Consider the following 9,405-nt stretch of genomic DNA (forward strand, 5'->3'; position numbering starts at 1 on the left):
GATGGAACCCAGTAAAAATCATGAAAGGCTAGCTTGGAGTTCCAAAGAGATTTTGCTTAACAGCAATGTCACCAGAAATCTTTGTGGTCCTGAAGGCAGGGAGCACCTGGCCACACAGGGGATTGGACGGATTTGAGATCGCACAGCAGAGCAGGGGGCGCTTTCTAAATGAGTGGCAGCAGCTTCCGAGGCCCCTGTCCCCGCCCCACTGCGGGGCTTTGCCAGCCCTGCCTGATCCTCCAGTTTACTAGCTGACGCTCCCCCATTCACCATCATGATGGCGAGGATAAGGCTTGGCGCACACTTTGGAACATTTGCCAACTGCTCTTCTAGAAAACGTTACCACTTGTGAGTTCGGACTGAGTAACGACGCCCTTAGCCAGGATAATAGCAGAAGCATCCACACGTACAGCACTGTGGTGTTCAGTGGCTGGAGCGGATCAACACTCGACCCGAGCCCTCCTGGGTGTGAATCGGGCTCTGCCATTGACTAGTCTGTGGTTCTGGGCCAGTCACTTCATCTCTCTCACCCTCAGCTTCCTCAGCTGCAAAATGGAGGTAATAATACTGCTTCCCAAGGGGATGAAACGAGTTCCCGTTGCACACTCAGCCCGGCCCTCAGGGTTGTTATGATGGTAGGTTTGCTAACGTTACATTCAAAATGAAACTTAACCCTACCCAAGAGAGGAAACACCACTCCCATGACAGCAAGAACTTAGCTCGCCACTGCCTTCCTCTAACTTTGGTCTTAGGTCTACTACACTCTTTCCATGACAGCTGAAATTCCCCGAGTTTTCTAAACCTTCTAGCTATGCCAGTGCCTCTTTTCAGAAACTATGTCCCCTCTTTCTCTTTGGCTTTATAGTTTTTATAAGACCCGCAAGAGAAAAACAGGAGAAAATAACTTAGGAGAGAAAGAATAACTATATTTAGGCAAGAGCTATCCCATAGAACTTTCTCCAATGACATAAATGTAAGTTTCTCCCTCTGCGCTGTCCAGTCCTGTAGCCGCCAGCCAGCAATGGTTATCGAGCACGTGAAATGTGACTAGTGAGACTTAGGAGCTGAATATTAAATCTCTTTTCATTTGAATTCAATTTAATGGCTTCACGTGATGAATAGCATAGCTACTATTTTGGGGAGCAGAGGTCTAGAATTCACGTGCTCAGCAAAGCTTCCACCTTCTCTCCTCACCAGCCTGCAGACTTGGAGTGGTTAAAACCAGAGTCTGCGGCCACACACAGGAGCTCAGCTCTGTCACACTGGCTGGCTCTGAGCTCCTGGGCAAGTCTCCCTGCGGGCGACAACAACTGAGGGTCACTGTGAGGACTAAAGACACAAAATGTGCTGAGGAAAGCTGCAGCTCATAGCTTATATTAATACCATGGTAACTATTCTTCTTCAAGTGTTCGCTGATGAAATGAAGTCTCCTGATACACACACACCCTTTCTCAATTCCCTTCTTGCTTCTCCTCGGCCTTAAACCGATCTGGGGTGTTTTATGCATCCCTTGCACCTGCATTTCTGGAACACATCAACAACTAAATCCAACACTGATATAATCTCCTGGTCACAGACTTCCCATTTCCCAAGCTGGTAGCATTTCTCATACCTTAGGTTCCCCATGCCCTTATATGTTAACACAGTGAAAAGAACACTGGGTTTAAAATTAGAAGACCCAGCCCTGACCGAGGGGCTCAGTTGACTGGAGCATCATCCCATACACCCAAAGGTTGCGGGTTCAATCCCCGGTCAGGGCACATACCTAGGTTGTGGGTTCAATCCCCAGTTGGGGTGCATGTGGGAGGCAACCAATTGATATTTCTCTCTGATATTGATGTTTCTCTCTCACTCTCTAAAACAAGAAAAAATCAAGAGAAACATATCCTCAGGTGAGGATTAAAGGAAAAAAGCAGAAGACCTCGGTGTGAATCCTGGCTTTGCTTCTCTCTAACTCTTTGGTCTCAGACATATCACCTACTATGCCTGACTTTCAGCTTCCACATCTGTAAAATGAGAATAATTCTATTGTTTCACAGGATTGTTGTGATTCACGATCGAATGGGATAATGCATATGAAAGCGCGTTGCAAACAAACACATCATATGTATTTTATTAGCATTATTGTTCCCAAGTTAAATCTGAAGAGGATGAAGAAGGTGGGCACAGGTCCCCTTCCTCGTCTGTACGATGTGCCCCCGGCCCATCTGATAGTCTCATCTTACTGGCCTCTTTCTCAGTCCCTTCTCTATAAGTCCTCCGTGACTACGACAGGCGCTACCTCAGGGGGCAGCACAGCATCACTTGCTTTAGGGGAACAGCCCTGTTGTGATATTAACTGTCGATTGGAAGGTGGTAGATGGAGGTTATATTCTCTTTTGTCACACACAGTCAGAGACCCAAAGACACTGCATGCCTGATGTTCCAGAATAACACAGTGAAATGCAAAGGATATTTTGCATGTTGCATAATTCTACAAACTATCGAGTTTTAATGTAAAAAATAAAGTCTTAAAATAGTAACGGCAAAGTGATAACTGGAGTTAAGGAAAGCCAGGAGAGTGGGCTAGGAGGAAGGGCATTCAGAGAAGAGAGCTGCCAGGGGGTCTGGGACCACTCCGGGCTACACTTCACCCAGTGGTCTCAGAGTGTGTTCCCTGGACCAACAGCGTCATGGGGGCTTTGAGAAGTGCAGACCTCCAGAGTAGAACATGTATTTGAACAAGATCCCTCAGTGACCTGTATGCACATTAAAAGCTGGGCAACACTGATCACCAAGGTCTTCCCACTGCCACCCATTGGCTTCCCCTTGGCAACGCAGAGGCAGGGCCAGGGACAAACAGTTCCCGTGCTGGGTCAGCACACACAACTCTGTGGGGGGCCTTGCCTGTGACCTCAAAGCCTCCTCTCGTGCTGAGGGATGGGGAGGAGGAAGCCGCCAGCACAGCCCTCACAGAGCAAAGACTACAGAGAGAAAGGCACACATGTCTCAAGATCAAAGACTGCGTCTTAATCGTTTTTGAATGCCCAGCCCTTGGCAGGGTGGTGGGCACATAGTAGGAGGTCAGCACATGTTTGCTGAGTGACTAACTGCTGAGCAAGGGATCTCTCCTTCCAGCTCATACCTTTGATAAGCGACAGGACTCTAGTGACTTAGTTTGGCGGGTTAGACTGGGATGCCTGTTTCGCAGTTTTCTTCACCTTTATGAACCTCTTGGATTCTGGAGTCTCCCTTCCCACTTGCACTTCCAGTGTTTAAATACAACTACCACTAATATCTTACATTGAGTCTATCTTTGCTACTTTAAATATATTTACTCACCTTATCTGCACTAAGACCACAGACTGTTACTGGTACTTGATCATGTCCATTTTATGGGTAAGAAAACTGAGGCTCAAAGAGACTGAAAAACTTGCTAACCAAGCTCCCCTCATAAGTAAACAGGACAGCCAGGGACGGCCCCCGGCAGTACGCTGCTGTGTCCACCTTGCAGGCTCTGAATTCCAAGATGATTTGCCACCTGCCTAGACCCGCCTCAGGTCTACCAGATGACTGGAACCAGAGCTCCAGCCCCCACAGACGGGGCTCTATCAGCGAGTCCTGGCCCCTCCCAACCCCGGGCCCTTTCAATCACATTAGGGGAGACTTGGCCACTGCCGCTCTCTTCTCACCTTGATGGAAATCAGAAATAAGGCCTATCCTGCAACAAGGCCAATTCCTACCTGCCTTCTGGGCAAACCTACAGGTGTAGCTTTTGGGTGGACCCCCAAGAATGCTTTCTTCGGGTATTTTTTTAAATCAGCCTTTTCTTGCAGGTAGGAGCTCTGAAGTTATTGTTTGAAAGAAACTGGGAAAGAGGAGGAGGCAACCTCTGTAAGCTTCAGGAGACTCGACTGTCTTTCACTCCTGAGGCCACGTGACACCGTCTTTCCAACAGCACCTGTCAGGCATCACTCAGTGAAACCCCAAAGCTGCATTCATCACGATAAGGGGGAAAGAAAGCGACTTCAAACAAGCCATATATGGCATCTGACTTTCCACAATGAACAGCCCGGCTTCCTGTTGGTGGGTAACCCCGAGTACTTCAACGCACAGCACAATGATAGGAAAGCGCTTAGTATACAACAATAAACCAAGGGATAAACAGTGCCGAGGTTTTTCTTTAAGCCAACATCTGTGGCTTGATGGACTGGGGTGTGTTATTTCTATTGCTATGCAACAGAGGAAAAAACTAAAGGTGACTTCAGTAAAAGGCATAGGAATACGCACAGCAATGTGACTGTAGTGTCTGAATGTAGGCCTGACACAGGTTGGGAAGGGGTTCTTTCACATCAGACACCAACCACGATAACAGAAATGAGCTCAGAGGAGGTTCACGGCTAGGCTTTACTTTTGTTTTGAAAAATTCAATGGTGCCTCCAGCCAGTGGCCCTGGGCCAGGGAGCGCTGTGCCGGCCCTGGCAGGATCTTCGTTGAATGTTTATAGACCCAGGAGCACGGCTTAAGGAAACGTAAACCAACCTGCCAGAAGGAGGTTGCAAATCAATTTGTTACATTGCAGATGACAAACACACCCGACCCTACTCTGTGCCTGCCTTTTGGTGAGTTCCCGACAGGGAGTGCTGCTGCAGAGCGGGGACCAGGCACCTCAGAAGGGCAGGTGCAGGGCACTCAGGGTGTGTATAAACACGGCCCTGGAGTCGCTGCTAACGCCTGTCCTTCCAGGGCAGCCGTCCTCCACCCTCTGCCCCTTCCCCAAACTTCCCACGAACGCCTCTAACCAGGAAAAAACAACTTCAGAAGCCAGGGTGGGGCTTTTCTGGAAAAGGGTTCCCTCAGCTACAGCGGAGGTAGGCACCTAGGTAATTTACCCCAAACAGTTGTTTTCCCGAGTCATTAGCGGCCTGGTCCAGTAGCCCCTTTCCCTTCGGTCGGACGGTATAGATGCGGAAGAGCTGTCTGTGACAGCTGCTACCTTGAGACCCTTGGGGTCCCGCCCCCGGGGGAAGTGGGAGACCGGAAGGCTCAGGTTCCCCTCCTGGGCTCAGTCTGTGTAAACACAGAGCAAATCAGTAAGTAATGAGCAGAGAGAGGTCTCAGTCCTTCAGATAAAGCTGAGAATTGACTGTCTGCGCAAACTGGGAAGGCCATTTGGTACAAACTTGGTACAACCGAGCCCTCTAACCTGCTCATTCATTTATTCACGGCAGACATTTATTGAGTGCCTCCTGGGTGCTGGGCACTTTTCTAGACATGCAGCCACAAACGGCATGGAAAAAAAAAATCCCTGCTCTCAGAATGTTCTACGTTCTAGTGGGGGAAAATCCACAAATACAGATTAAGAAGACACTGTATGCTTATCCTAAAACGAAGACAAGCTGTATGTCGCTTGGCAAACGTGCACTATTTCCCGACATTAAGGGAGTAGGGAAAGAGGGCTAACTTTTACTGAGTGCCTCCTATGTGCCAGGCATTCAATAATAATACTTAACGTTTTTGAGCACTTACTGTATACTAGGCTCATAGGAAGGCGAGCTCAGATATCTGCCCTGTTTCCTTTTAATTCTCTCAACAACGCTGTTTCCCTAATTGTGCCCATGAGAACACAGAGGACCAGGAGTCAGGATAAACTGCTCAAGCACACCTTGCTCAGGATCTCTGCACTCAAGCCTGATCCCACCATCAGAGGGCAGGCTCCGGCCCTCTTCTCTGTTCCTCTGCTGCTGGGCAGTGTTGCCCCCTCGCCTCTGTCCTCCAGCCCCTGGGTTCAGCTTCGACGTCCCTGTCTTCAGGAGAACTGTCCTGACTCCTCACTATTGCTGTGGACTTTTTGCTAATCTCCTTCATTCATACAAACGCAGGGCGGCATCTAACTCCACCAGGCACTCAGACATCGCTTTCCTCCTTCTGGATTTCTGGTCAGAAGTTACCCTGGACCAGAAGTGGGCAGTGTAAAGTCGAGTGACAAATTTCACACGGCAGTGGGGCACTCGATTTTACACTGCCTGTTCTGTTTGCTGTTTGTTCTGTATGCATTGGTCTCACTCCCTCAACCAGACTGGCAGCTTACACAATAGTGCTTTATATTTGTAAATAAATATGTGTATTTAGGTTTATATATGTGTAAATCATCTTTATAATGCCTATCTAATAATGAGCATTTTTCAAACTTGAGCATGAATCAGAATTACCTGGAAGATTGTTAAAATAGCTGACTGGGTCCCTCCCCCAGCGTTTCTGATTCAGCATCCCTGGAATGGGCTGAGAAGGTGTATTTCTGACAAGTTCCCAGGGATGCTGATGCTGCTGGTCCAGGGGAACCACAGGTTAGGAATGTGATGTGCCACAGGACTTAGCAGCAAGTAGGCTGAGGCTGAGTCACCACTCACTTAGCTGTGTGACCTTGGCCAAGCTCCCATTTGAGCCTCTGTTTCCTCATCTGTAGAAACGGGGATAATAATAGTGTGCACATTGGGAGTGTTGTGAGGATCAACTGTGATAATGAATGCAGTGTGCATAGTACTGTCCCTGACACATTGAAAACATTCCTTAATGCCTCCCATTATCCCTGGAAAGGCTGGCACGATGTCAGGCACTAAACAGGCACCAAACCAAGCCTTCTTAGGCTCATATATAACTCCTTTTGAATTTGCAAGCAGTGAGAGTGAAGGGTGTCATTGAAGCATGATACTTATAATGCACAGCTCTTGAAACTAAGGCAGGCTAGTCAAAAGCACAGCACAGAGGCCTTCAGAAATACCCCTCCCTGTAGTACAGTGGGTGGAAATGCCCAGGTGTACAAAAGCCATGTGTAGTTTTAAGATCCAGGGGCTGCCTTCGGCTACCTTCTTCACACCTTGATGATGTGATGAAGGATGCTGAAGGTGGCAAGTTGGCCTCTGAGAGCTTGAGTTGCTGGAGTCATCCGGGCATCTGGACTAATGGATTGGCAGACACAAGCAGAGCCCATCATTCAATAATTGATTAGCTGCAGTAACGGGAAGACAACCTCCCCAGAGCAGTTAGGACAACCACCACCTCCTCCATCCCAGTTGTTTCCAAGTGCCCAGGCCCCTGCCGCTCCCTCCTGGCTCAGGAACTTCTTCACCCAAAAGCAAGATCTGTATTTTCCTTCTGGGTCTATCTGAGCAGTTATACTGGCTGGCATTCTCTTGAGGAAGCCCAAGAGGGGATGTGCAAACCAGACAATTTTCAAACCTTGTCCCACAGCCCTTCAGGGCGTGAGATGGTGTATCTAGGGACCTAGGGATGGTCTAGCCCTAGTCTTGTCCCAGTAATATAGGAGACAGGGGTCATGGCTCTGTCTCTCAGTGGGCCACTAGTCCCGAGATGGTTGTTCATCCAATGCCAAGTTGAATGAGATCATCCCTGGGAGCATTAGTATGGAGCAGAGCCTGCGGTTTGGGGGTTGGGGGAGATGCTGCCGCCCCTCCCTTCCGCCGGACCCCTTTAGAGAAGAACATCACTGCCTCTTCTCATTCAGCTGGACCCCTCCCTGATACTCAGAAAAAGGACGACCCTCTCCTCCTCCTCCTATACCATTTTCTCTCCTGCTCCCAATTCCCAGCACAAAACCATCACAGCCTTCCTCTGAGTGTGTGGACTCAAGGGGGCACCACCCTCGGCAGCCCCAGTGCAGGGAGGGTCTCCTCTCCCAATGCCCTGGCCAGGCCTGGGCTCCAGTGTGGAGGAGAGCCAGAAGGGGGTGTGTGCGCCGCTGGAGGGGAGCCGACCCCCAGGAGGTCAGGAGAGGCCAGCGTGCCCGCACCTGGAGTCACCAGCTGCGAGATGAAAACCCAGGCTGGGAGGTTCCCCACGGTGTCTCCCCCTTCTCACCATTTCTCCTTGCTCAGTCTCTCTCTTTCCGTTTTCTTCTTCTCCATCCCTCTTCTCCCCCTTTGTCTGCCTTTTTCTCACCTCCGCCGTTTGGAACACCCTGCCATCTCCCGGAGCCCGGCTCGGACGCCGCAGCGATCAGAGCCCCGGGGACCCCGGCTCCGCGTCCCCGCCCGGCCCCCTCCTTGCCTGGCCCTCTTGGCTACGGGTCTCACCCAGAATAGCAGGTTGAAGCCGAGCAGCAGGTACTTGATGCATCGAAGGCCCCCGCGGAAGCGCCCCATGCTGCAGCCCCAGCGGCGGGATCCAGAGTTCCCAGGCGGGTATTGAGTGCCCGGAGCGGCGGCAGCCGGTGGGGAGGGGGTGGAGCGCTAGGGACCGGGGGCGGGGTCTATGGAGGCGGGGCAGAGGCGGGGCCTGCGGAGGGAGTGCGAGCCCCGGCAGGGGGCGTCAGAGGGCCCCAGTAGGACCCGGAGCGAAGACGCTGGCGAGGGTTGGGGCGCCTTCGGGATCAGTGGGAGCATGTACCCACTCTCCTCCGGAACCAGGGACCGCCTTCTTTACTCCGGATGCCAGATGACGTGCTCCGCAGGCGCCCAGCTCCCGGTGGTTATCTGAGCATCTGCCAGGAAGGAGCGTCCACTTAATTAAGTGGGAACCCGAGACCCACTTAATCAGCGCCCTATGCAGACTCATTTGAGGCTTGCGATGGCGGTTGGGGATAAGGACACGGCCCGGTGGGGGCCACGGCCCCGGTGGCTATGGAAACTTAGGAAGGTGGCCTAGGGTATAGAAAGAGAAGGAGGATTTGAGGCTGCCTTGAAACTGGCACGACCTGTCGCCGGGCACCTCCTGCTGCGGGTTGTGGTTCTATGGCGCCAGACGAGAGCATTGGCCACGGAGGCCACTTTCCAGGGACCCCCCCCACCCCCGCCGGCCCCTCTCGCGCTCCTCCGAGGACTCTTACCTTAATAGTCTAGAACGGGGAGGAGGAGCAGGATGCGACCGTCTTGCCCAGATGGCTGCTTCCACTTTGCTCGGCTCACACGGCCAGTGGAGGGGGCGTCACACTCTCAGGGTCCTGGTGGATTCAACCGATGGGAGAGCGTGGAAAGGGATGTGGATATGGAAGTTAGGAGGGGGTGGGTTTTGTTCTGCTCTGTTTTATTAAATTAGGCTTCTGGTGGGGAAATCAGGCTTCCACTCTGGTTGACTAATTGTCTAAAGTATGTGGTGCCAGACAGTGTGGGGGCGACAAGAAAGTGTAAAATTCAGGGAGCCTATGCATTCATTCAGCAAAACTTTAAGTGCCTATTATAGACCAGGCGGTGTAGCAACAAGCCCCAAGGACTCAACAATGTGGAATCAGGGAGGCCTGTAGCACCGTCTCCTGTCTCTGGTGGTAGAGACAGATCTGTAAGCAAATAATTGACTTCTGCAAAGTGAAGGGGTCAGGCAAAACTCTGGCCAGTGCCGCCTGGCCTCACTGCACTGGGCAGAGAAAGCTTTGTTGAGGAGAGTGGGTCTGCTCCAGCCTTGAAGAATGAG

The 9,405-nt window shown here is 51.1% G+C and overlaps 1 protein-coding gene across 1 annotated transcript in view; it reads right to left on the minus strand.

Moving 5' to 3' along the window:
* TSPAN2 (tetraspanin 2) overlaps positions 1-8,207 on the minus strand; it is a 38,967-nt gene extending 30,760 nt beyond the window's left edge. Inside the window, exon 1 of the mRNA XM_037038830.1 lies at positions 8,073-8,207. Coding sequence (XP_036894725.1) covers positions 8,073-8,141 — 69 coding nt within the window. The 5' untranslated portion in view covers positions 8,142-8,207. The remainder of the gene's footprint in view (positions 1-8,072) is intronic.
* Between the last annotated feature and the right edge of the window lie 1,198 nt (positions 8,208-9,405).

Source organism: Sturnira hondurensis, unplaced genomic scaffold, assembly GCF_014824575.4.
Source record: "Sturnira hondurensis isolate 20B ecotype Veracruz unplaced genomic scaffold, ASM1482457v3 Scaffold0024822, whole genome shotgun sequence".
NCBI classification, from domain to species: Eukaryota; Metazoa; Chordata; class Mammalia; order Chiroptera; family Phyllostomidae; genus Sturnira; species Sturnira hondurensis.